At 47.2% G+C, this 26,717-nt stretch overlaps 5 protein-coding genes across 5 annotated transcripts; 2 read left to right on the forward strand and 3 right to left on the reverse strand.

Moving 5' to 3' along the window:
* Positions 1 to 159: 159 nt before the first annotated feature.
* On the forward strand, positions 160 to 4,933 carry oxa1l (OXA1L mitochondrial inner membrane protein). Its single transcript, XM_086059239.1, has 11 exons — positions 160 to 315; positions 1,274 to 1,405; positions 1,490 to 1,561; positions 1,634 to 1,853; positions 2,274 to 2,417; positions 2,500 to 2,585; positions 2,676 to 2,840; positions 2,916 to 3,020; positions 3,099 to 3,261; positions 3,522 to 3,602; positions 4,741 to 4,933. Exons 1-11 carry the CDS (start codon positions 202 to 204, stop codon positions 4,845 to 4,847), a joined length of 1,389 nt encoding a protein of 462 aa, XP_085915365.1. The 5' UTR covers positions 160 to 201; the 3' UTR covers positions 4,848 to 4,933.
* On the reverse strand, positions 4,934 to 10,113 carry slc7a7 (solute carrier family 7 member 7). The gene is made up of 12 exons (XM_086059238.1): positions 9,978 to 10,113; positions 9,663 to 9,803; positions 9,371 to 9,490; positions 8,603 to 9,217; positions 6,923 to 7,048; positions 6,682 to 6,826; positions 6,229 to 6,352; positions 6,040 to 6,143; positions 5,867 to 5,963; positions 5,634 to 5,783; positions 5,386 to 5,569; positions 4,934 to 5,220 (listed from the first exon to the last, which is right to left on the reverse strand). Exons 4-12 carry the CDS (start codon positions 9,099 to 9,101, stop codon positions 5,147 to 5,149), a joined length of 1,503 nt encoding a protein of 500 aa, XP_085915364.1. The 5' UTR covers positions 9,102 to 9,217; positions 9,371 to 9,490; positions 9,663 to 9,803; positions 9,978 to 10,113; the 3' UTR covers positions 4,934 to 5,146.
* Positions 10,114 to 11,484: 1,371 nt separating this feature from the next.
* LOC147160052 (uncharacterized) lies at positions 11,485 to 17,472 on the reverse strand. The gene is made up of 4 exons (XM_086058148.1): positions 17,329 to 17,472; positions 16,997 to 17,203; positions 12,252 to 15,307; positions 11,485 to 12,182 (listed from the first exon to the last, which is right to left on the reverse strand). Exons 2-4 carry the CDS (start codon positions 17,070 to 17,072, stop codon positions 12,027 to 12,029), a joined length of 3,288 nt encoding a protein of 1,095 aa, XP_085914274.1. The 5' UTR covers positions 17,073 to 17,203; positions 17,329 to 17,472; the 3' UTR covers positions 11,485 to 12,026.
* Positions 17,473 to 18,941: 1,469 nt separating this feature from the next.
* ttc5 (tetratricopeptide repeat domain 5) lies at positions 18,942 to 22,026 on the reverse strand. Its single transcript, XM_086060244.1, has 9 exons — positions 21,755 to 22,026; positions 21,319 to 21,451; positions 21,021 to 21,232; positions 20,805 to 20,955; positions 20,652 to 20,743; positions 20,378 to 20,581; positions 19,499 to 19,713; positions 19,282 to 19,426; positions 18,942 to 19,201 (listed from the first exon to the last, which is right to left on the reverse strand). Exons 1-9 carry the CDS (start codon positions 21,794 to 21,796, stop codon positions 19,082 to 19,084), a joined length of 1,314 nt encoding a protein of 437 aa, XP_085916370.1. The 5' UTR covers positions 21,797 to 22,026; the 3' UTR covers positions 18,942 to 19,081.
* Positions 22,027 to 22,104: 78 nt separating this feature from the next.
* On the forward strand, positions 22,105 to 26,471 carry mettl3 (methyltransferase like 3). The gene is made up of 11 exons (XM_086060243.1): positions 22,105 to 22,458; positions 23,322 to 23,527; positions 23,597 to 24,049; positions 24,245 to 24,420; positions 24,498 to 24,711; positions 24,777 to 24,964; positions 25,648 to 25,686; positions 25,770 to 25,878; positions 25,943 to 26,008; positions 26,080 to 26,192; positions 26,269 to 26,471. The coding sequence occupies exons 1-11, from the start codon at positions 22,344 to 22,346 to the stop codon at positions 26,393 to 26,395; spliced, it is 1,806 nt and encodes a 601-aa protein (XP_085916369.1). The 5' UTR covers positions 22,105 to 22,343; the 3' UTR covers positions 26,396 to 26,471.
* The last annotated feature ends 246 nt before the right edge of the window (positions 26,472 to 26,717 follow it).

The following is a 26,717-nucleotide window of genomic DNA, read 5'->3' on the forward strand; positions in this document are numbered from 1 at the left end:
CGGTGCAAACATCCGTTTGGCTTTTATTTTTTTAACAAGAACAAGGTTAAAACTGTTTGCTCTTTGTTTAATATTATTATTTAAAATCCATTTACTTGTCTTTCTTATCGTTTGCTGTATGTTAATCGCGTGGCGGTTTAATAAAGATGGCATTTTTAATTTCTTCCCGGCTTCCGTAGTTTTATCATTTCCTGCAGCAAGATGGCAGCCATGAGGAACAGCCTGACTCCGGCTTGTCTCGTTGGACGTGTCATTCTCACACAAAGTGCGAAACCCAGTGCAGGCAGGCAACCTCAGTCTGGCATTTGGAAGCACGTATGTTTGCCTCGTTCTTCTTCTTAATGTCGTTTCATTCCCGGAAAGGGAAGATAGCCGAAGCGGTCATTGTAGTCGGCTAGCCGGCTAGCATTATCGTCTGTCCGTCAGGCTGACTGTGACTTTGACAAGAACATCCATCAGACAGTACCACACTTTGCATTAGCTTGCATAGGATGGGTTACTTATACAAGGATAGAAGCTCGAGCAGATTTTGCATGTGAAATCCTAACGTTTCTTGCGCACCTGACGTAAGTTTAACCATATTGGAGTTTGAGGCACAGCCAACTTTAAGTCAAGGAAGTGTTTTGCTGTCACACATCAGGAAAGAAAAAATTCAGTAGTTGTGTTGTAAATTTCACGTCTAATGTAATAGTGCGTTATAATAACGTGATACATTTCACATTTTAATGTCGTATCTATCTATCACGTTATAACATTGCTAAACGGACCAATACTCTTATGTATCAAATGCTGGCATTCCCAGTTTAATTTCTGATCACTCATCAATATAATCATCAACTCATCATAATAACTTTCTCCGGCCACAGTTTTGTAGTTTCATCCAGTATAGACGTTGGTGCAAAATGCAAATTATGTGTATCGCACAATGGGATGTTTGTGTGATTGAGAATTAAAAAAACTAAAAAAAACAATAAATGGATTTTTCAAAATGGATGGAAATCATGTTTTTTAAGATCAGATCCATCATCCCCAATCAACAAATTAAACATCCATTATTCAAAAAATTGTTAGTTGTAGCCCTTCTGCTCAGACTGGGACTCGCCAAATTGAGTGTGCCCGCCCTTCTTTTATCTTCCCTGCCAAGCATCTACATTATCAGGAGTTTTCACATATAATTTGTATTCATTTTGTGCCAGTTTTCTGAAAAAGTTTGAAAAACACTGACCTCAATCCTGCTTACCTTACCCTGTTGCTCCTTCCCCCACCAAACTAGCGCTGGCTCCAGAGGTCTCTTGTGCACACGGCCTTTGATTTGAACAGTTGGGCCGGCGGCGACAAATCTCTTTTGTGCAGGCGGCGCCATGAGAAGCTGCTCTGGGTGGCCGTGAGACACAACAGCTCCCAGGTCAGTTTGTAAACTTACGCACACACAAGTACTCAGAAGCCACCCAAATTTTTGAGGGAAAATCTTAGTTTTTGTCGAATCCAGGTACTGAGTGAGGCCGGCCCCCTGGTGGCGGCCAACAGCACTGCCGTCCTTCAGCGAACGACCCCCGAACAGGTGGATAGAACGACATCTTAAATTGGGATAACCTGGCTAAAGTGTCATCTTACACGTGATCGGTGCTTCCAGGTCCCGCTTGGGCCCGTTCCTGTGGTGACGGTAAATGACCCCGCCCCGTTATTGACGCAGGCGGCGGCGGACACGGCAGAGGTCCTGCGGGCTGCCGATCCAGAGGCCCGCCTGGCCGAGCTGGGCTTGGCTGCCCACACACCGGTGGGTGTCATCCAGAATCTGTTGGAGTTCGTGCACATGGACATGGGGCTGCCCTGGTGGGCAGCCATTGTTTTCGGTAAGCAACCACAGCAACAAGAAATAACTTTTACTACCAATATCAACTGAGCCGTGTGAATTTTTAAAATAACCATGTTATGATGATAAAATGAGTTTATGATGATAAAAATGAGTTTTAAGAAGAGCCGTAAAAATTTCCCGGAGGAAAGTTCCGGAGCCTCTGGGCCCTGACAGTAGAGGCTACAGTCGGGCCCTAGGAACTGGAAGTAGGGTCCTACTGGAAGATCTCAGACAGCAGACAAGCTTGTTGGGAGTAAGCAGATACAAATAGAAACTTAGTATAGCTGGTAGCCAGGCCCTTCAAGACTTGGAAAATTATCCATTGGCGGGTAACAAGGACTGCAGTCACACAGTAGGTAAAACCCTGTCAAGGTTCCGTGATTAAACCAAGGTGGACTATTTTTTTGTTTGTCGCCAGGGACGGTGGTGGCTCGCCTGGCTGTCTTTCCCGTCATCGTGAAAGGCCAGCGGGAGGCAGCCAAACTCAACAACGTCATGCCCGAGATGACCCGACTAAGCGACAAGATGACAGAAGCCAAACATAGCGGGAACAAGTTTGAATGTAAACGTGGCGGCGCTCCGCTCCCATCTGGTTCGCTTTGCTTGTGTTTGCGCTCGCTGACATCCATGCTGGTTCTTCGCAGTCTCCAAAGCCTACTCTGACTTCACCTTGTTTCAGAAGAAGCATGACGTCAACCCCTTCCGCGGCTTCCTGGTTCCTGTGGTGCAGGTTAGTGTCTGCCTTGAAATCTTTGTATTTGCCACCATCTGGAGATGTTTATTTTTTTCTGTCTCGCTGACTTTTGTTCGCCCCCCCAAGGCACCCATCTTCATCTCCTTCTTCATGGCGCTGAGGCAGATGTCGTACTTGCCGGTGCCTAGCATGCAGGCGGGAGGCGCGCTGTGGTTTCCGGATCTGACTATGGCAGATCCTTTCTATATCCTGCCCCTGGCTGTCACGGGAACCATGTTCTTCATCCTGGAGGTGCGAGTCCTCGATGTGTATCCTCATTTCTTGCTGTAACCTCCAAACCGTCAGCACCTGCTCTGTTGCGCTTAGCTGGGCGCCGAGTCGGGCGTGGACAACCCCAACCTGCGCGCCATGAAGACCGTGTTCCGGATCATGCCGTTTGTCATCCTCCCCCTCACCATCAACTTCCCCACGGTGAGGTCATCGTCGTCGCCTTTCTTGTCCTTGCACCCGGGCGGTAAATGAACAGCGTGCCCTCCGCTGTGTTCTCAGGCCGTGTTCACCTACTGGCTCACCTCCAACTGCTTCTCCTTGGCTCAAGTGGCGCTGCTCAAACACCCGCTTGTCCGAGAGAAGTTGTGCATCCCGAAGAGGATCAATCACCCGGCCTCGGACCTGCCTCAAAACGACGGCATCATCGCCAACATGAGGAAAGGTGAGTTCAAATGGGACCCTAGCTTGACTTAGTACCTTATTTACTTCCACAACTAAGCTCAGGCCTCAATGTTATGAGCTGACTCATACTTTAAACCAAAACAAGGAAATGATCAAAATGGGACATGTAAGATGTCTTTCTCCTTTTTTCAGCACAAGCATGTAAATTAATAAATGAGTGAAATTATGTGATGTTAAATAAAAAAAAAATTTGCCATCGTTGATGTCGGGCCTTTTAAACATTTTCCCTGTGCCCTCCAGGATGGAAGAACGCACAGCTGGCTCAGCAGATGCAAGAGCGAGAGAGACGCATCAAAAATCACCTGGACCTCGCTGCCAAAGGTAAGTGCTCCATGCCCTCATACTGTCTTGACATGCACCAGGAAAAGAAATGGATAATAGACAAGCCTGTTTGTTCAGTATAAAAATGCTTGTATTATCTGAAAAGGAAAAGATCGATTCATGAAGAAACAGGAAGTAGATATACTTTTTACTCGACACAATTTGTGGATCTTGCCTGGCTGTGCCATTTCACAAGCTTTTATTGAGCCAAGAAACGGCACAAAAGAACACAAAAATTATATACTATCCTGAAATAGTGGTGCACTCAAAACTCGATTTATTTACTATTGACTTAGTCTTTGCATGTGTGTGCCTTGACTTCGTTTTGTGGACGTTAACAGTTGGATACATAAGTTAATTGTGCCATCTAGTGGAAGAGCATTTAATTGTTCCGTGTCCTTGCCATATGCATTTCCTCTCTATTGCTGTTCATTTTCCAAAAGCAAGATGAGCTTTATCGAATCCAAAGGTTTTTGTGCAAAAAAACACATGGAGGATAGACTGAAGCAGCTTCTGAAGTTACACATGTATATAGTACATTAATTATACTGTGTACACTTTCTTGGGTGTTTTGAAAGGCACTACAGTTTATGTAATCAGATGTCAGCCTGAGATCTTTTCATTTGCACTTTGCACATAAAAATAAATACAATATTGTAATACACATAAAAGCAGCAGCTGGAGTCACCGATTTGTCTCTGGTGCAGAAGCAGCTGAGACAAAAACAAATCATTCTGTCGACAAATGTCCTTTTTTCGTCGGGATGAGTGAGCTTGATTTGTCATTGATAGTGGGTGAGAGATCAGGAGAATCACAGTGAGGAGCTTGTGCCTCAAAAGGAACAACATTCTTTGTCTTTACTTTTTGACTGCATTTTGTAATAGCATGTTTATTCATTTAGCCCTGGGTAATATTTTAAATTTTTGCATTTTTATTTATTTTTTATTTATTCTTATTCTAAGTTTCACATTGCTTTAAAAACGGCATTCATATTGTTTGTTTAAAACTAATACAATAAAAATACAGATGTTTCTCTGATATAATGAATTATAATTTTGGCCATAATCAATCAGCCCTAAAGATGTTTCCCTTCTTGCTAAAGGCTTTTGTTCTTTAATTCTTTTTCTTTCCTTCTCAGGTCCATTGAGGCAGACATTTACCCACAATCCTCTGCACCCTGTGCCATCCGCCAAAGCTAAGGATGCCACAAGCAAGAGGAGGCCGTGGAAGGACGTCTTGGAATGAAGTGTTTACTGTACATATTTATTAATAAATGTTGTCACAGTGTTTGAATTATATTCACATTAAAATGGAAAAACACGTGACACAAATCCTTTCTCATCGTTTTATTATAAATAGCTCCACCAGCACTCTCAACATTGAAGAGACAAATAAAGAACAATGGTTGGAGTGATACACAATAATGGTGTCATCTCAAAGAAGCAGTTAATTTAAAAATAGATCTCAAGTCATGTGATATCACACATAAAAATTTCACTCGAAGAGGTGTGTGCGCTTGTGCATTTGTGTTGGTGCGTGAGTATTCAGTCATCATGCTCAACGTCCATTTCTGTTAGAACCGAAAAGCACACCTTCTGGATGAGTACCCCGGACTGAGCTGAAAAACATGGACACATAATAGCAGCTGGGTTAGAAGCATATCAAATTGTGAAAGGGGGTAACTTTGTACGTAAAAAGGATGTCTGGTTTCAGACAGGATATATCTGCCATTTGGGCATGCTGATATTTGAGATATTTCATGTTTGTGGTAGTATTTACTTACCAATGACGCGGCGTAACCACACTGGCCTCTTGTGGGCAGGAGTGTAGCAGCAGAGGAAGTAAACGGGCACACCGGACAGTGCAATGCCGATGCCAATCAAGGAGTTGACGGTGTCACTGTACAGGGGCACCACCACCAGGAAGACGGTGAGGAGGCAGAAAATGATGGGATAGACGAGGCTGAGCTGCAAGAGAACGACAGTTAAGAGATGGGAAAGACTTTGGGACAATCTTAGAACTGCTTCCTACCTTCAACGGCCTCTTCCTGTCTGGCTGCTTCCAGCGCAGGTACAGTTGTCCCAGAATGGAAAGGCCCACAAAGAACCAGTAGCTGAAGCTGTAGTAGTTGATGAGCCTGAAGACATCCTCCACACACAAGTAGATGAGAGCCATAATGCCCTGTAGGCAGAAGAGGAGGAAGAGAAGCTGAGAAATGCTTGAATGCAGAAATGATGGGCAAAGGTATGGTGGAGGTGACGAACGTTGAAGAGCAGCGCCGGGATGGGCGTGTAGCGGTGCACATGGATCATACACAAGTAGTCCGGCAGGTGGCCCTCTCTGGAGCCCACGAAGAACAGCCTTCGCAAGACAACAAAAAGGGAATGTTGAGCACAGGAATGGACGGCGGGACGGTGAGCTGCGTATTGCCACTCACCTGGAGGACGCCAGGATGGAAGCGTTTAGTCCTCCGAAGCAGGACAGAGCCACCGCCAAGGGAATGGTCCAGTTCATCACGCCAAACACCTGGTCTGCGAATGTCTGTTGGCGGACACGGTACACAGCCATGACGATGATGATGATGATGACCAAGGTCATTGTGCAAAGACGGAGATTCTTCACTCACCACAGCGACAGCATCGCTGTCCAAGATGGCGTTCATGGGCAGGATGGCATAGTAGGCCACGTTAGTCAAAATGTAGATGATTGTTACGATGGGCATGGAAATGGCGATGGCCAGTGGCAGATTCCTGCAAGCCAGCAGCACAGATCCTCGGTCATTTAATGTGTTTTTGGCCGATCTTCTTATGAACGCGTACAAGTTTAGTTCATTTCAAATCCCCCCTGGCGTTCCCCAAGGTCCTTGTCTGCAACATTTTCACTTTTATTATGTGGATGACACGTAACAGGTCTACTGTGCTACCAAAGTCATATCCACCATATTAATCCCTCTGTAAACATCTCCAGAAAATCTTCCTCCAACCACGTGACTTTTCTCTGCCTGCCTGTCCATCTTTTTCAAATCTCTCATCAACTGTTCTATTTAACAATGTTGATATTCATATATTTCTACAAGTACCTTTCCGGGTTCTTGATCTCCTCAGTGACAAAGTTGAGGGTGTCCCATCCAGAGTAGGAGAACAAAGCCGAGTAAAGAGCCAAAGCGATGTCTCCGGGATCCTGAGACGACCCATCGAAGAGGCCCTCAAAGTTCTGCGTGTGACCTAGCGGAAAGCACAAAAGCGCACAAAAACAGGCTTGATGACCACCATGTTGATTGATCAATAAGCACGACTGAGTGTCATTCATCTACTAAGAACCTTGGATGATCTTGACCAGACCCGTGATTATAACCGCAATGAGTGCGATGACTTTGACGTAGGTGAAGAAGTCCTGCACCCTGGTCCCCCATTTCACATAGGCGCAGTTGACGAAGGTTAACAAACCTGCAGGGACACAAAAAAAATTTTTTTTCAACACATTGTGATAACACGCATGCAAATCCCTCACCAAGCTCTATGCTTGCTGACGTTTGCTCTGCGCTTCCGTGTCATAGGAAGCAGTGCCGCTGACCAGAGCGCACAGGAAACAGCAGAGCGCAGAACATGTATTCAAACACCTTGTTGTTCTCCCTTTCTCTCCCTGTCCTTGGGTCACCCTCCCGAGAGACCAAAACACACTCGTGTGCCCCTTTGCTCCACACTGGCCACCAACAAGATCATCTTCCAGCATATTGACAGCTCCCGGATCAAAATAAGTTGGAACTCGGCAGGAAGGAGGCTTAAAGTCAACAAGCGGCATGCCAAGGTCGTCCGAGAGGAGCGACACAAGCCGAGGCGTGTTGCTAGAGAAAAGAAAGAAGGTGCTCGGATTGCATTTCAGAGGATGGGAGACGCGGCCTGGTCCCTCACACGCTGCTGGGAAGCTGCTCTGTTACTTCGGATTGTTTTTTAGGACTTTGGAGGAGAATTGGACATTATGGTGTCTTCGTAATAAAGTTCTGGCCCTTTTACTACTAACACATTTGCAAAGTGAGCCAGATGGGCAAAATGAAGTGAGTGTCCGGAGCATGTCAACATGTCAACATTTCTACCAGCACACCAGGCTCCACCCACAAGCACTGCTTGAAGTGGTCTAGTGGTGGATTAAAATGGCTGCTGCTAATCAAAATGGCAGACTTCCTGTGTCCTTTTGGGACATTTTCCCCATCCAGCCCATGATTATATTAGGGTTCATTCTGGGAAAGCCCTCCATGTATTTGACCTAAAAATGACGAGGACAAAGTGGCCATTAGAATCCCACCAAAATGTACCTCAAGCAATCATTTGATGTTGCACTGCCACTGCCGTTTAGCAATGCAACTTCACATCATTTGGGTCACGCCTGAGAGGGGCGCCCTTGAGCATAAAAACTGTTGTTTTCAGTTCCCCATAAACATTTTAAAGCTAAACCTTCTTTGAAGGCAAGACTGTTTTCCAGTTCGTATGACTTGGGGTCAGAGTCTCATCTCAAAAAGGACTTTAACTTGCGGCTATCAGCTATTCTTATCAGTGTGTGTGTGTGTGTGTGTACAAGAGTGTGTGTGTGACAGGGATTGTGATAAAAAAAACGGTTTAAGGATGCACAAGTGCTGCTCCTTGCCAGGTAATGGCATATGAAGGCTTATTTGTGAGACTTCTCCAAGTTCTGGTTTTGCGTCAGGGCCTCGGTTTGTCGAGAACGCCGGTTGCCCAAGCATCGGCACGTTTTTTTGCTTAGCGAGCATGTCACGTGGGTGCTTCTTAATACTTTGCTCAGTTTGTCAGCGCTGCTCTTTTCTGTCGCCTTGGAAAGGTCATCTGTACACCAAGGAAGAGTTTCTTGCTGTTTCCACGGCAAAAAAAGTAAAGAGCGTGACTTGTGCCAGGATTGTTAAACAGGAACATAAAGTCCCGCAGCAGACTTCCTTCTCCCAATGCGGTTTCACTTCTGTGTAACGGGGTGGACGGGGTTCTACTTACATATGCAAGCAGCCGCCAGCAGCCGGTTGGCCACGTACGGCGCTATGCAGGTGGGGAAGATTGGCTGCACCATGTAGTTGGAGAAGGTGATGGCGATGACGGCCTGGCTGGTCGGTTCAATGATGAGCAGCGACGTCCACAGGCGGATGAAGGCCATGAAGCCCCCAAAAGCCTCCAGGATGTATGCGTAGGAGGCCCCTGATTTGGTGATGGTGGTCCCCAGCTCCGCGTAGCACAGCGCCCCGAAGATGGAGAAGATGCCACCGACCGTCCACACCACCAGTGACAGGCCATAGGAGGCGCTGTGGATGAGGACGCCCTTGGGCGACACGAAGATGCCCGAGCCGATCATGTTGCCCACGATCAAGCAAACCCCATTGAGAAGAGTGATCTCCTTTTTCAGTTTCATGGACTCCTGGGGTTCTTTGGTCTTGGCAGACGGGGGGCGGTTATTGGAGTTGTCTTCTGTTTGAAGCGGACTAAACGTCATCTTGTCCATGTTTGTCTCGGGCACTTTTTTTATTTTTTATCCGGCCGTCCTTTTAGGATCTGAACACGCCCAAGCCGAATGGCTCTCTGAAATGTCTGCGGCTATCTGAGATGGTCTCCTGCCATCTGTGAAAAAAACCCAAGTTCACGTGAGGGATGCCATTACCGTGGAGACCGCAAACGGCTTTGCTTGTTTTTTTGGTCAGAGGTTTCATCTGCAGACGGTGTTCTTTTCAGACCGCAAACACTTTTCACAGTGTCAGCATGCTGACTACTCACATGTTTTCCAAAGTTCATTATCAACAGCAACAGGAACTACAAATGGAGCTTGATGACGAGTCAGACTGTTCTTCACCTTGCGATCTAAAATATTGTTCTTGTTCTTAGTATTTGCAGTCCCTGAATAGATGAAGATTGCGAAAGTAAGCACATTGTCAAAACACGCCTCTTTACAATTATGTTGCTCTCTTTGTCTCCACAAGCATTCTTTCAACAATAACAAATGAAGAGCAGAAAAGAGTCCTAGGAGAGAAGGTGTCGTTATGCATTGCTTGATGAGAAGCTCTGTTACCTTTCAGGAGTAGAAGAGGCGACTTAGTCTTTGCATGTGATCAAAGTAGTGCCACAGCCTCTCCGCATATGCGTGGGAGCAAGGTCCAAAGAAGGCGCTGCTGATAAGTCCACCTACTCAAGGTTAGATTCCCCCTTGGCTCTTTATCACAGAAACAAAGAGTGATCAATTTCCATCATCGATCTCCCACACGATTCATGTGGTACTTAAGGAGCAATTAAGTGTTTCTCGTTTAAAAATGTATGTCAATTTTCATTGCTGAGATTCAGAGAGTGACCAATGATGACATTTTACAGAAAACCTTTGAAAGCTTACCTCGTCCAATGCCCTAGCAGATGGCCAAAAACGAAATTGTAGTGTTGTTACTGTGTGTTGAGCTGCTATGTCCTTTTCCTATGCTGCTTCCTCTTCCCTGTGCACTTGAGACTTTTTATGCACTCGTGCTATCTGCTGAAGAAGGGCATGTGATGGGCTGAGGTGTGTGTGCGTGTGTGGTGGTGGTGGTGGTGGTGGTGGTGGGGGGGGGGGGGGGGTCTGAGGAGTAATCGCAATTAACTGCCTTTGTGTCTCTTGAGTGATTTTAATGAGATTATAGCACACATCAAACCAGACAAATGAATGAGATTCCAGGGGTCTTCTCACACAATTATTACTGCCATCCAAGTTTGTGTTAATCGTCATCTTAACCGGAAAACAGTTAAAATCACAGTTAGGCTTTCCTAGAAAACAAATAATTATATTCTCTATGTGTTTGTGCACTGAATGAGTTTGCAGATTATGTATCAGACTTTGTTCAAGCATGAGAGCATGGCACCCTCTTGTGACCTCTAAAGGTAACTCTAAAAACTTTAAAGAATTGTTTTGTCTTTTTTTGTGTGATTTCTTTCACTTTCAATTAGTCACAACGTCCACTTCGGATGCATTCAAGGTGTGTGCGTGTGTTTTCATCGCGGATGATTGAGTGCGTTGCATTGATGAACGTGTATTGAAGGAGCTGATCGTGTGATTGAGAAACACTTGACGGTGATCTCAGCGCCTTTGTTACACTCACTGGCCTGGACGTTCTTTCCCTTGGCGACCCGTTGCCATGTAGGCTGAAAACTGTGAGGATGAAAGGCAGCCATTTTGGGGACAGCTGGGCCAGGTCCGTCCCTGTTGCCCCCCATCCTGCTCCTAGTCACTCTGGAGGAGTCCGGGGGTGCCTTAAGGGGGAGGGAGGTGGTATTGTGTGGGGATTAGAGCTTCCTGTGTGTCAGCTCATTACACGGGTGGGATGGAAGGGGGTGCAAAGGACTCAAATGAAAGCGAAAATGAAAGAGGGTGTGCATGAAAAAGTATGAGGGGGGGTTGGGGGGTTAGGTGATGGCCTCTACAGCTGCACCCACAATCACATCCTCACAGGCTTTGATTACCCTTCTCACACACTCACACAGGGAAACATATTATAAAAAAAACACTGTGGGCAAGAAAAAGCTGAATTAGGCGCAGACAAAAGAACAGCCAAGCACCCCCCCCCCCCCCTACCCCCCACCCTGGCTCACTCACACACACACACCTCCCTTTCCCAATCCATACACACAGTCGCCAAAAACCACACAAGCCAATAAACAAAAACCAAAAAAAGAATGCTAAGAAAGGACATCACAGTATATGATAGCGATCCACAGATCCCACACAATGATGCCCTCTGGTGGCTGTTAGAAGCTTCTGAATAACTATGACATCAACTAAAATAAATAAATAATTAGCTTAATAGCTAGCCACAGGCACTATGCCATTCTCGCTTATGTCGTGTTAAATAACAGACAGGAAACAAAGCACATCCACTTTGCACATGGCCATTGTTTAATTACTTTGGGAACATATATATAAAAAGGTTGTAAAAATTTCAAACATTTGGCTGAACTGTCAAAAAGGAGGCACAGTTTAAGGGAGAGGGCTTGGAGTTAGCTGGTCAACAATCACGAGTAGCATTATCCATTTGTAGGGACACATTCACGGCTGTAGATGCTGGAGCGGCACATGCGTTCAGTAGCAGCGTCACAATTACACAGCGGAAAGAACAAAGCGAAGAAGAACGTGAAAGGCATAGGTCATTGTATTTGCACGTGTGGCCATATGAGAGTCATACGGCTGCTTTTGGTGAGCACTTGAATCAAATATTGAATGGGATGTGCTTTCTGATATGTCGACAATAAGGCCTCGCTGTGCTCTTTGATATACAACAAAAAAAAACGCTTCAAGCGAGTCACTACAACACAAACTACATCTATCACCTTTATGAGATGAAGGGACTAAAAAAAAGGCATCAGCCTGCCAAGAGTACGCACTACACACTAATCTTATGTTGTCATGTCCATAAGTTCAGCAAGCAGCCTCATCACAATGAAGCTTTGCTTCTGGATCTGCGTCACCTTCCTTGTTTTCTTCCTTGGAGCTCGAATCCTCGGCAGCATCACTCTTGTCGCTCTGAGACTTGGAGGAGTCAGCCGAAGCTACAGGGTGAGTTTTCATGTGACCCTGCGGATGAGAAGCAGTCCTGCATTAAAGTGTGTCATGCTACTAAATTTCCCAATTACAAAGTTGTACCTTGAGGCCACTGCGACTGGCATACAGCTTTCCGCACTGGGAGCAGCTGTAGGGTTTGTCCGAGCGGGAATGTTGGGAGCGTGGTACTGACGGCTCAGGGCTTTCTGAACTCTCTTTCTCTGGTTCTGCTGCAGTAGGAGGTGGTAGCACCGTGTTGTCTCTCTCGCCATCACTCTGGCATGCCTGTGGCGGGACGCTAACGTCGGCTGCCAAGCTGCAATTGGCTGGACTCGCTGGAGGGCTGTGCGCACGTAAAGGATTTTCAGCCGCTGTGCATTCGTATCCTTCATTGTCGGCAATCTCGCTTGTCTCATCGAGCTTTGACATGCACAAGGAGACACGGCCGTCATCGTCGTTCACTACGGCACAACTAGCACTAACAGAGGGGGTTTTCCCAGGACTTCTCAGGTCAGCCATCACCTCCTTTTGGGAGTCGTTCAAGGGGCTGCCGCCATCGAGGTTGTTGTCACTCAAATCCGGTCGGTCCTCAGCTCCAGCCAAATGGGGATTATGGGTCAGAGGTGGGCTAATGCTGGGTGCGGAACCTTCAGATTCCTCCATCTTGACATCACAATTCGTGACTGTTTTTACAGTGACATTTTTCGAGGTTGTAGTTGTAAGAGCTAGTGGAAGGAGCTGTTGAGCTTGTGATGGTAAGCTACCGGAGTTAGTCTTCGCATCGTCAACAAAGACTGTGTTCGCCATTTCTGGACCATCTTCTTCTTGTACTGCATCTTCATTTGGCGGTATTTGCCCCCCGAGGTGTAGGCGGATGTGGTGCTGAAGCACTAAGGCATTGGTAAATTTGCGCGGGCACAGCGGACACGAGTTAAGCGCCCGGGAGTTGGCCGGTCTGGCTCGATGGGTGGCCAGGTGGGCCCTGAGGCTACCCTTTGTAGAGAAGGAGCGACCACAGAGCTTACAAGGGAAGGGGCGCTCTCCCAGGTGAGTGGCCTGATGTAAGCGAAGGGCTCGAGCGCAGCTGAGGACCCGTAGGCACACCCCGCACTGATTAGCCACCTGAGCAGCGGGAAGAGGTGAAGTAGTGCAGATGGTGGTCCCTGGGACTCCTTGACTGGCATTGGGACCGAGGCCAAGACTGGCTAACATTTCCCTGTGATAGACACTGGTGGTAGTCAGGTCGTGACCATTAGTGTTGGCGTCAGCCAGGGTGAGTGAAGATGCAGAGGAAGATGAAGCTCCTTCTTGCGGCTGCTTCTCAAGCTTCTGTACCAGACGCTGCAGCTTGGAGGTGTCTGAGGTCTGAGCCAAAGTGGTGGGGGAGGAGGAGGGAGAAGAGGTGGATGCTTTCGGGAACGGTGGGAAAGGGAAGGGGAGCTGATGTGCTGAAGTGAGGTGGGAGGCGGACGGGTGGCCCGTGGGCCGCAGGAGGGCCAGGTGGTGTGGGGAGGCGCCTCCCGAGAAGAGAATCTTGGGGAGGTGAGCCACTTGGGAGAAGGTGGCAGGTGTATGGAGGGCTGAATGGGGAGGAGTGTTTTCATCAAAGCGCTGCTGCTTCACACCTTTAAACTGACTTGCCAGTGTGGAACAGGACAAGGATGATGTGGAAGGAGGTGGCACGGAGGCCGGTGTGCCAGCAACTGCTGAGGCCCTGTTCAGCTGTAGCAAGGAATGGGCTGTTGACAGCAGCGCCATGTCCACGGAGGGTGGCAGAGGTAGAGAGGAAGGAGAGGGCCGTGGGGATGTGCTGGACAGGAATCCTAGAGCCATATTCTCTGTCAAGCTTGAGGGAACACTTCCTTTCACTCCGTGAAAGGACTCATCGTCGTCAGCCCGGCGCTTCCTCCTCCTCTGGACGGCATTGGAGACCGAGACGCTCGGCATCTGCTCCGAGAGCGCAGGGGGCAACAGCGAGAGGGAAAGCTCTGGATTCTGCTCTCGGTGGCGCAGGAAATGAGCTTTGAGGTTTCCTCGTGTGGTGAAGCGGCTCAGGCACACAGGACACTGGTACGGTCTCTCGCCTGTGTGCGACCTCAGATGGATCTGTAGTGACGAGTCACTGCTCAGGACCTTGCCGCAAAAGCGGCACATGTGCTGCGGTCGTCCCGACGCTGAGACAGACCCTAAAGAAGAGGACACATATGGGAGCTCCTGGGAATGGCTGCCGGCGGAGAAGCTCACACCGCTGCCGGGGGCAAACAAAGTGGTGTTGGATGAGGAGCGTGGCGGCAGGCCCAAAGACAACGACAGTGGGTGAAGGGAGGCCACGGACGGGCTGGACACGGCGGATGATATGGATGATGACGTTCTGCTGCCGTTGATCTGTGGAGCGCCTTGTTTGGAGTGAGGCGGCTGGGCAAAGAGGGATGATGGAAGGCCAGTTAACAGCGACGCCGCAGTTGTGGTGACCGACGTGGCAGTTGTGGGGTGCGCCGGCGAGCAGGATGTTGGTTTCTGTTGGCTTTCGGCACCGCTGACTCGTGGATTGGCATCTTGCCCCAGGACGACACCTCCAAGCTTTAAAACGTGCCTGCAAATTTCCTCAGTGATCTGCATCTGGTGGATTTGTCTCTGTTGTAAAATACGAAGCTCCTCCAACAGTACTGCAAGGGTGGGTGGCACATGAAGAACTTGGGGGCCGGGCAAGTTGGAGGACTGATGCTGTGGCGGGCTGTCACTGCCGCATTGAGTGGGAAGGCACTGGGAGGATAATGATGAGGTAGTGGTGGTGGCAGAAACACCCATCGTTGGCGAAGCCATGGTTGAATGCGACAGGGCCTGGAAGCCAGAAGTTTGACCCAGAGGGGGAGGCGAGTGCGTCTGCGAAGACAGCGACGGGTGAGGAAAGTCCGGAGAGAGGGAGGAGTGAGTGTTTGGCAGGGAGGTAGCGAAGGTCGCGATGTGGTTGGGCCAGTGGGGTGGGGGAGAGCTCTCGTTGGGCAAGGAGGGCGCGTGGAGCCCGCCGGGGGACGGGCGAGGGGCCAAAGGGGGCTGGCAATCTTGGACTGAGCTCGGGGAGGAGGAGGAAGAGGACCCCGATGAGGTGACTTCGGACCCGAGAGAGGTAGATGGCGACTTCATGCACAGGAGATCATCTGAAAGCAAAGAAAACGAAAGCCCGGAAAAGCAAAATTACTTGTCTTTTGTTTGGTTAAAATATGTGACATTTTATGCAAATGTTCTTAGGTATAGAAACAGACTCACTTGGTTTTGTGTGTTGCCATCTTCATTTATTTTAGCTTGTTCCCTCCCAACCACAAGAAACAAGATTTGTGTTGACTTAATAATCAGGATTGTGTGGCCCTATTGGGTACATGTGCACAATTTGCTTTTGCTCATACATATGTCTCTATTAGTGCTTTTTCCTTAGCAGTTTTAAACTTATTTTTAGTTTTAACCTGTCTGTTTTCAGGTGAAAGTCACCTAAAGGATTAGTTAACATCTTCCAAAGAAACTACACCAAACAATCAAGTCGGAACGTGTGTGTGTGTGTGTGTGTGTGTGTGTGCGTGTTGTCTCAAAGTCCTCAAACGCACACAAAAAAAGCTCCCAGTCCACCTTGTTGTCAAGGCAACGCATTTCCCAGGACAATGGGCATCACCAAGACAACCCCTAACCCCTCTTAAACCCCCCCCCCTCGGTCTGTCCCTGTCTTTCATCTCTCCATTCACCCTTCCCCCCTTACGTCACAGAGGAGGTCAAGGGTCAGGCCAGGCTGAGGGTCCTGGCACTGTCCGCACATTCTGATTGGTCAACTCATCTGACCTCTGCTGCTCAGGGGTCAAATTCTTTCAAAATCTTGAGCGCAGAGTGAGAAAAAAGCAAAGTGGGGGGGTGGTATGTCGCAACAATGGAGCGAGTAACTTAACTATTCCCTCCTGCAGAGGTAAAGTGATAAAAAAAAAAAAAACGTTTTGCATTCAAAAGTCCAACATAATTGCAGAAACTTTTGAGTTCACGCTCAGTAGAACAGTGCTTCTCAAATTGTGGGCCCTGCTTTATGCTGTATCATTTGAAAAGGCTAATCTATCTACCCTACTTTAGCTTTGGACCAAAGGGACGCTCAGTTATGATTGGGAACTTTACATACTCTAAATCTGACATCTCCAAATGAAGAAAGCCTTTTTATTTCAAGAACGAAAGGTGTGATGATTAGTCACTTAAAAAAAATCTAATAAAGGCGTGTTCCAGATTGCAAGATGCAATTTTATGAGAATCAAGTTTTTTGAAATTCACTTGTTAGAAAATATGACTCTGTTCCTTCATTAAATGTTATCTTTAATATAATATTAAGACATGGAGGGGGCAACCTTGTACTTGTTTTTTTCTTGGGGGGAAACAAACGACTTTATTTTAATATTTATTATTATCAGTGTTCTCTCAAAATATCTACATTTGTTATTGTAAATTGTTTTACTTTATTTTCCTTTAAAAAATGCCACTTTTTTTATACTCCATGTTGTAGTTTTATTTAATTGCCAGGAATCCTATGAGGACTTCCTTTAAAAAAAAATGTCCCCCAAGACACAAAAAGTTTGAGCTCCCCTGCAGTAGAAAAGCAGGAGAAAGGGAGCAAGGGGGCGCCATTGAAAGATCAGCACAATAGAAATAAGGGTGCGAGATCTCCCCCCCTCTCCCCCCCTCTCACAACACACCGTCAAAGAGCTTCAGCAGCCTGTTGCTTAGGGGCCACCAATGAGCAGGGCCCCAAAGCATCAAAATCTGAATATCAAGGAGAACACATATCGAGAGACACACAGATGCTCCTGCGTTAGATTTCTTACCGTGTGCGAGCACCCTCGGGCCCCCCGGATCGGCGTTGACGAGATGTTGGGGTCTCTTCTGTTTCCGGCGTGACATGATTCACGACGAGCCAGGAGGGGGTTCCGGAGGAGGAGGGTGGCTGTTGCCAATGGCTTGGCGACACTCCACAAATGCATCCACGACAAGAAATTCCAAAAGTTCCTGCGAGTTTGCCTTGAAAGAATCCGCTGGAAAGGAAATAAAAGGAGAGGAGAGAGGAGCTCTTGCAGGTCGTCATAAGAGGCTGCAGTGTGTGTGCGTGTGTGTGTGTGTTTGTGTGTGGCTTATCCAAAGTCTCCTCTTCCCCCCTCACCAAAAAAAAACTTGTCCAATTTGCGCCCCTCCTCTCTCACGGCTTGCCCCGCTGCATGCACATGTAGAGAACACACACACATACATACACGCACGTACGTGCACACAAACACACACAACCACTCCTTGTTCCGCCGTATTTGCATTTCAATGGCGTGGAACTCGCTGCCTCCCTTCCCTTCTCTCCTTCTCTTGTCTCTCCACGTACGGCGTCCGTCATTTGTCTCGCTTTTGCTCGTTCACCAAATGGAGGCAAAATAACTACAACAGGTGCTACACAAAGTGCGCTCTTTTTTGTTGTTGTTGTTGCCGCCAGTCCAAATGCCCAAAGTGAACTAAGGAGTTCCAAATACTTTTTTGGAGACAAATTAAGGAAGCGAGCGCACGTGCGCATTAATTTATTCGAGCTCTATTTAAAAGCCAGCGAGCGAATAAATGGCAAGATGTGTGACAATGATGTGCAGGACACAGTTGAGTGAGCATCCCCCATGAAACCCAGGCCGGATCCCGTGGTGCACTGCACAATGCCCCCCTTTCACCTCTTGTCACCTCCCGTATACCGTGCGGAGCTTTGGATAAAAGGAAGAGAAGGAGATTGTGGGGACATGTTGAACCTGTGCGAGGAAATACGCAAAGTTGATCACTTTGGGGGAAGATGCCAAAAGTGAAAGAGCATTTTATAGCCTGCTGATGTTTGATGAGGCTGCCTCGAGTAAATGGTAATATTAAATTGAACATTTGTGATTATTGTAGTGTAATTTATGTCGTGTGCACATGTTCATATTAGTGTGTTGCACTGTAAAGACAATGGTGGAATGGACTCCAGGAAGAATCACCTTACCCTAAATGAAATGATATTAATTGTATTCAATTCGACAGTATGAATGAAGGTGAACTCGGCACAGTTTTCTCTAATCCAATCAGGTGTCAGGATTCGCTGATGTCTCTTTCATGTCATTAGCGCACAACTGCCAACTTCTTAGCTGGCAGGAAGATGATAGTGAGTCCCTTTTTATTTTAATTGAACCCAAAAGTGAGTCCAGATAATGACTTGATGATGATGAATCATGAAAGCATGTGCTGTATTTGATTGCTTCTCGCCTAGGTGGTGGTGGACATAAATCAGGTGTCTCAGCGTCCTGCGGAATTGAGCACTTGTGCATTCAAAAGTATAAAAAGGTTCACTTATTAGGTTATGTGTGTTTCTGAAATTTTGCCCCAAAGCTCAAGATCCCAATCAAGGATCTCGGAGCGTAAGAGTTTGTTTTCCCAATCGATTGTGCCAAACTGAAGCATTTTACGACGTGTAGAGAAAACTTAAACCCCCAGTAGGGGGCGACCACGCTGATGAGGTTACGGGTATAACGAGTTAGCGTTCAGTGATTTCCATAACATTTGGCAGCTCTTAAGTTGTGCCACTTCAAAGCCCATTACGGAGTTGTCATTGTTTTGGACTTGCAGTCCTGTTCTATTTAAATCAGCCAATTGAAAAGTTTAAGCACAATCCACAATCTCAGAAACAAACGTTTGACAGTTTTTGAATGAAATAATTTTGGAGAAGCTCAAGAGTGAGGATGTATTTGATCCTCATAAACCTCCAAATAGTTGAAACACTTATAGCAGCATGGCACATTCAACTTTATTTTGCAACCATGGCATCATGCGCTCGAATAAATATTAAGAAAAGAAAGTAGCGTGACGGCCGGGCATTATGTACAAAACAACATATGAAACTTGTCCGCTCAATCCAGTCCTCATTCACTCTGAGGCTTGTAGCTGACGGAGACCACGTTGAGACTCTGGGCATTTTGCGACCTGCCGTTGACAATCAAGAACAAAGGAGAGTCCACGCGGATGCTCATGAAGTCAAACGACTGAGGGGGGAAAAAAAGCAAAACGGAGACGTCAGCCACGCGGGACCGATCCACGACGAAGCCATTTGACTAACACTTACGGTGTCTTTGTGCGTGATGCTGTGTCGTTTGACCCGAGGCTCGGGCAACACCACCGTGTCTCCGATGAGGACCCCCCAGCTGTCGGCTGTGTTGTACACCATCACCACCACGCAGGTCTCCTCACTGTCCACCATGCCGAACGTGCTGAGAGAGCGCAAAGAAAGACGGCGTGTCCATCACGGTGACAAGGTGGAGAGACGAGAAGCTCCTACTTACAAGGCCATGCGACCCCGGGGCGCCAGACTGAACACCACCTTCCCCAAGGCGGCCACGCCGCCGTTGAGGCCGTGCACCAGCGAGGATGACGGCCTCGGCTCCAGGCTGCCCACGTGGCCCGTCCACGAGCGGAACTCGGGAGAGGAACACGGGCCCAGAGACGACGTGTTCAGGTTGGACATCATGCTCCGTAAACGGCGCGCTTTCACCTTCCCCTGCGAACACGAAACAGTGCAAACCTATAATTCTTGGCTTTGGGCTAAATAAAAGCGCTCATATATAGTGATGGATAATCACATAAATCTAAGATTCAATTTTTGACAGAACCACAACTGTAATATTATGAGAATGTAGTTGTACTTTTAGAAATTCGCTTTTCAACCTTAAACATTTCTTAAAAATATGTTATATGTGACCTGACATTCTGATTAATATTACATTTGTGGAATATGAGTTATGAAGCAAAATCCAGCCGTTTTTATTTATCTCAGGGGGCGGCCATTTTGCCACTTGCTGTCGACTGAAGATGACGTCACAGTTGCTCAGGGTTCAAGCAATGACCAATCACAGCTCACCTGTTTTCTGAAGCTGAGCTGTGATTGATTGTTACCTGAGACCTGAGCAACACTGATGTCATTTTCACTCAACAGCAAGTAGCAAAATGGCCGCCTGCTGATATTGAAAAAAACTGCTGGACTTTACTGCTTAACTCATATTCCACTAACGCAATATTAACCAGATACCATATTTAGACTAGTGTGTTATTGTCAAAAAATGTTTTTGGGAGGGTTGACTTTCACTTTAAAATATTTCCTTGTTCCATCGTTGGATCCATTAAGTCTGCCAAGCTCGGCGTGCGGTATCTGAGCGCTTGCTCACCTTTTTCTGGCAGAGTTCTGTGACGTTGTTGAGGTACTCCATCAGCTGCTTTTCCTTCTCTGCAGGCTCTGGCCAGCCGGGGTCCAGCGTGGCCGCGCGGCTGTAGCCCGCCAGCGCCGACCCAAACATTTCCTCGTATTGGAAAAGGGTGGCTCGGTTAAAGTGCAGCTCTGGGTAACAAGCGGCGGCTCGGTCCACTCTTTCCTGCAAAAGCAAGAGCAACACTTGAGTATTGACGGATTAATTTGTTGATTTTGTGCGTGTGTTTACTTACAGATTGTGCGTAGGCACTTAGCGCCTGTGTGGATAATTGCGCCCTCTGTCCACAAGAGAAGAAAAGCGATACATAGGCGTTGCCTAGAATATCTGCAAAGACAAGTATTAGTTAGAGAGTGAGGTTCTCAAACTGTCTCAATCTCAGACTCACACCAGGATGTCCCATCGGCAACGTCCAGTTCGACAGCTTGCCGGGCCATGTCCACGCTCTCCAGAACCTGCTTGCCATGCGCGTCGCTGTCTGCCGCCGGAAGCTGCCTCAGAACCATGGACATGTTGCGCAGAGACACTTTGTTCTTTCTCTAAAAGGAGGAGCGCGAAAGGTGAGTAAAGACACGACGCCCCCTCCCGCAGTGTAGTCGTGCACCTGCTGCAAGGCTCCTGTGAAGCAGTTCTTGGCAGCCATCAGGTCCCCCTTTTTCCAGTACTGCTCTCCCAGAGTGTTCCAGCCCTCCACCAGGCCGGGCTGCAGCTTCACAGCGCGGGAAAGGCAATCCTCTGCGGCAGCGTTGAAATCTGGGGCTACGTTGAGGCACCTGCCCTTCTGCAGCAGGAACTCTGCTTTGTGTTTGTAGCATTCTGGAGGAGGTGCATTGTGTGCACAAGATATTACGCAGCATGCAGACGAGACACGCCCGCAGAAAGCGGCACACTCCCTACTTTACCTTCTTTCTCCTGCATCTTTTTCAGCACCTTTTCCAACTCAAATGCGACATCCTGTTGTTTATGGGCTGCCTTCTCCACGCTGTGAGTCTCAAAGTAACAATCTCTGTAATTGTACAATTCATCCACCAGCACCTGGAACAGCAAAAGTAGGAAATAAAGACCAATGCATTGAAATGCATACATGTGCGTCCATGTCTGTACAAGAAGTGGCACAGTCAAAGAAATGCAGCATCAAGTGTATATTATCTATTTCTCTAAAGACCCTTTTCAAGCTCTTTTTTTTTAACCTTTTCAATGTGAACACGCGCACACACACGCACACACGTTGTTTTGATGGTCAGGACGCGCAGATCACTGCGCGGAAGGTGGGCATAAAAGAAGAAAATGTCAATGCGTGCTTTATCATCAGTTTAAAAACGCAAAATAATTAATTGCCTTTATAGATTGGAGTTCGCTGCTCTCGTGTTCCTCCGCCATGTTCTTCCTCAGTCTGCTGCTACAAATTAGTTGTTTAAAAAAAAAAAAAAAAGAAGCGTCACGACGTGAGCATTAAAGGAAATACTCTGCACTTCGGACGAGAGTGAAAACGACTCATTTCCTCGTGAAGAAAAAAATAAATGTGTAAATATTGTCACGGCTTTAAAATAACGATTTTTAGTTCGGCTATAGCGGAAGTGAGCCAGGTCTGGTACGTCCGCTAAATGGTTCCGACGAGCAACATCGTCAACAATTAATCTTTGAGCTCTGCAAGTTAATAATGCTTGGACGCATGATATTGGATTCCAGATTTGGATAGCAGACTCAATGTAGTTATACTTGGAATATCTGGCGCTATTTTAGGATCGCGAATTTGCTAGCTAGCGAAAACTTTACAGATTAATATGATGCTACTCGGACAGCTTTCAGCTGTGCACCACACACCGAGGCTATCTGCACATTCCGCATTGTACGTCCATAGGGGCGTTATTTTGGTGGCCTTTTAGCCAACATTACGTCTACTGCTGCAGTGTTTATTCGGTTAGTTATGTCGGACACATGGAGCAACATCCAGGCGCACAAGAAGCAACTGGACTCCTTGCGGGAAAGGCTCCAGCGGCGGCGTAAGGAGCCGACGTCACACGCGACACAACTGGCCGCTGGTAAGGCGTTAAATTTGTGCCACAATTACGTTAGCGTAATGGGAGATATTGTACATAATATAAAGCACGTTTTGTGCTTACAAAAATGTCTGCGTACAAAACCGTGCATTGTGCAAGAATTCTGGATGAAATAGTGTTGCAGACCATTATATTTTAATTTATCGGAATAAAAATTTAAGGAGCACGCTCTTGTAGTCTTCGGTATCGCAGGTTTACTTTTTTTCTCAGTTTTAAACTGTCATCAATGAACACTCAGGGTTCCTTTCGTCTTTTGCCATGCAGGAAAAGGGAAACAATGAGAAGTTGCTCCACTCCGCGACACAACAACATTTAGCAATACTTAAATTCGGGTGACAAAATAAGAATTAGCAGAGATACATACAACAACTCCGTACCCAACTCAGGAGTCAGGAGTCAACAGGAAAGGACCAGGCGTTAGTAAACTACAAATATGGCTGAAACGTTTCGTCTGATTAGAAATCAGAATTTGCTCTCTTGTCCGACTCCTGATGGTTGACAGTAGGCAAGTGCACAAGCATCTGCGCCTGCATGAGAATCAAGCTTTAAAAATAACATTGCAAAACTCCAACTTGTTCAACAAAAGCCGGAAAGTGTAAACACGATTCATTGTAAACCTCCGTTCATTCTTCAACCCTAACCCGCACTTAGCTTATTGTGGTACATTGTAAGTTTGTAACATGTATGGTCATGTTTTGCAAGTGTAGCGGAGAGAGAAGAAGCAAGCGTATAACACAATTTTGAGCGTGCTTGTGGAGAACAACTAAAATACAAACTTTTACTCACAATATAATTTAGAGTTCAGTATATTAATTGATGACTTTCTCTCCTTTCTCATGTGTCAGAGGTTGGCGTTGGCGCAAGTGCAGATGTTTCCGCATCCAGGAGCGACAGCCCAACTCCGTCTGCCGCATCGGCACCGTGCGGCACGCGAGAGGACACTGCGAAACCTCCAGATCCTGAATTGGAGAAGCGGATGCTGGCGTATTTGTCTGATCTGAGTCTCTCTCTGCCCAAAGACTCCCTCACGATCACCAAAGAAATGAATGGCGTGAGTTGAGCTGAACGTCATGTACGTGGTGTGTGGATGTCGCCTTTATTACTATGGTCTCGTTCACAGTCTGAGACAAGCGTCGCTCACGGATGCATCCAGAGTCTTTTGCTCAAGTTCTCCGCTCAGGAGCTCATCGAAGTCCGGCAGTCGGCTTTGTCCTCGTCTTCTACAACGGTGGTCGTAGCGGTGGACCATACCAAACTATGGGCTATGATCGGATCAGGCGCTGGCGCCCCTCGGACGGGAGTCAAGAGAAAAGCCGAGGAGCAATCTCAGCACACAGGAAGTCCGGGCTTCTCGCCTTCGTTACAGGGCTCCGCTTCTGCTCCGCGCCTCGCAGCCCCCGCCACCGTCTCTGTTTTGCCGGCGCCATCATGGCAGACGGCGGGGCTGCTCGGTGCTTCGGGGAGCGGCGCCGACAAGAAAGGCAGGAGCGGTAAAAGCCAGTCCTCTCACTTGGATATGGAAATTGAAAGCCTGCTCAACCAGCAGTCCACAAAAGAGCAGCAGAGCAAGAAGGTCAGACGAGATGGTCAGCGGGGTAGTGACAGACATCTGTTTTTAGATGTCAGGAGTAAAAAGAAAAAAAGAGTGAAAAATATATTCTCAAGTAAATACAGATACAATACAGGAAAAAAGTATTTCGATTTGGTTATTGCCTGTTTCCAATGACTCGTAACATGCCGTTGCTTTTTTTTTTTTTTTTAATTGCAGGTGAGCCGAGAAATCCTGGAGCTGCTCAATGCCAGCACCGCCAAGGAACAATCTATCGTGGAGAAGTTTCGTTCTCGGGGTCGCGCTCAGGTCCAAGAATTTTGCGACCACGGCACCAAGGAGGAGTGCGTGCACTCGGCGGACACGCCTCAACCGTGCACGAAGCTCCACTTCCGGTCCGTCCGTTCGTCTGTCTGCCACTCAGGTTGAAACACGGCAGATTCTAAATTGACTCGTCTCCATTCATTCCCAGCCGCATCATCAACAATCACACGGACGAGAACCTTGGCGACTGTTCCTTCCTCAATACGTGTTTCCACATGGACACCTGCAAGTACGTCCACTACGAGATTGACAGTCCCCCCGAAGCCGAGGGCAGCCCGGCGGGGGCCCAGCCGGGGGCCACCGAACCCGGCCTGCTTGGTGGGGACGCCGACAGCAACGTGGGCAAACTCTTTCCCGCTCAGGTGAGGAAGAGTGTGGCACCAACAGGCGCGTACCGGAAAGCTGACCTTGCACTTCGGACCGACAGTGGATCTGCTGCGACATCCGCTATTTGGACGTGTCCATCCTGGGCAAGTTTGCCGTGGTGATGGCCGACCCGCCCTGGGACATCCACATGGAACTGCCGTACGGCACACTGACAGACGACGAGATGAGGAAACTTCACATTCCCGTCCTGCAGGACGACGGCTTCCTCTTCCTCTGGGTCACCGGCAGGTAAGTCAGCCCTTATACTAAAGCGATTCTCTCTCAGCATCTCAAATTTCCCAGCCAGATAAAACAAAACAAAGGAATATCCCTTCTTCTTTAAAAAAAAAAAAAAAAAAGCATGTTTTTTTTTAGATGCACTAACAATAGTGCATCTAAAAAATAAAGGATATCCCTTTTTTTAAGATGTACTAAGTAGCGCATCTAAAAAAGGGGATATAGTACATCTAAAAACAAGGGATATCCCTTGTTTTAAGATGCACTAACAGTGCATCAAAAAAAAGAGGGGGATATCACTTTTTTATAAATGCATTAACTGCATCTAAAAAAAATAAAGGGATATCTCTTTTTTTAAGATGTACTGACAGTGCATCTAAAAAAATAAAGGGATGTCTCTTTAAAAAATGCAATAACAGTGCATCTAAAAAAATAAAGGGATATCCCTTTTTAAGATGTAATAAGTAGTACATCTAAAAATAAGGGATATCCTTTTTTTTAAGATACAATAACAATGGTGCGTCTAAAAAAGGGATATCCCTACTTTTTGTTTTGCACGCACTAACGTTAGTGCATCTAAAATAAAAAGGTATATCCTCTTTTTTTTTTTAGCTGGCTGGGAAATTTGAGACTATGTGAGAAGATTGCAAAATGATCCAAATGTTTCTGTAATTCATTTATTTCTTTACTTCCAGGGCGATGGAGTTGGCGAGGGAGTGTCTGAGTCTGTGGGGGTAAGTGGTGCCGCCGCCGCCGCCGCCGCAGCAACAACTTCCATGGCTTCGCACGGCATGTGACTGACTTCGTCGTGTGTCAGCTATGAGAGTATTGATGAAATCATCTGGGTGAAGACCAACCAGCTTCAGAGAATCATCCGCACAGGAAGAACAGGACATTGGCTGAACCACGGGAAGGAGCACTGCCTGGTACGTTGCCGTCTGGCGTCGGTCTCGGCCAGCGCGTCCATGTTTGAAACGTATCTGTGTCCAGGTGGGCGTCAAAGGAAACCCTCAGGGATTCAACAGAGGTTTGGATTGCGACGTCATCGTTGCTGAGGTAATGCGATGACACCCCCACCCGTGCCCGTCTGGGAATGCAGCCTCATAATCGTGTTCTTTACCACTCAGGTCCGTTCCACCAGTCACAAACCGGACGAGATCTACGGAATGATTGAGAGACTCTCGCCAGGAACAAGGAAGATCGAGCTGTTCGGTCGACCGCACAACGTCCAGCCCAACTGGTACGCGGCGCTTTTCCAACCCGACGGGTGCTCCGGGTGAACCCGCCGTGTTACGCTCTTTTTCACTCCTCCCCAGGGTGACGCTCGGGAACCAGCTAGATGGGATTCACCTCCTGGATCCAGAGGTGGTGGCCCGCTTCAAGGAACACTACCCGGATGGCGTCATCTCCAAACCCAAGAACATGCAGACGCCACACAATTGATCCACGGCGCTTTAAGCCGCTGTTTTTGTTCTGATGCATAGTAATGTGATGAAAGAATAAAAGTAGATTTGACAAGCATTGAGTCCAAATTCTTCACAATAGCATTTTTTTTTTTATCTACTATAATGGGATATTTATATGTGCCTTCTTGGAAACATCTCGCACAATAAGTGTGTTTTCTATGTATGAAGCTAAAATATTTTAAATATGTATTTGGTAGTTTATAAGCTAAACCAGTGATTCTCAAGGTAATTTGCGCCCCATAAATAATTTATTTTGTTTGTCTTTGCCAGTGTCGAATAATGACAGGCAGGAGAACAAT

This window comes from Leptonotus elevatus, chromosome 17 (assembly GCF_054856555.1).
Source record: "Leptonotus elevatus isolate MCC_2025b chromosome 17, RoL_Lele_1.0, whole genome shotgun sequence".
NCBI classification, from domain to species: domain Eukaryota; kingdom Metazoa; phylum Chordata; class Actinopteri; order Syngnathiformes; family Syngnathidae; genus Leptonotus; species Leptonotus elevatus.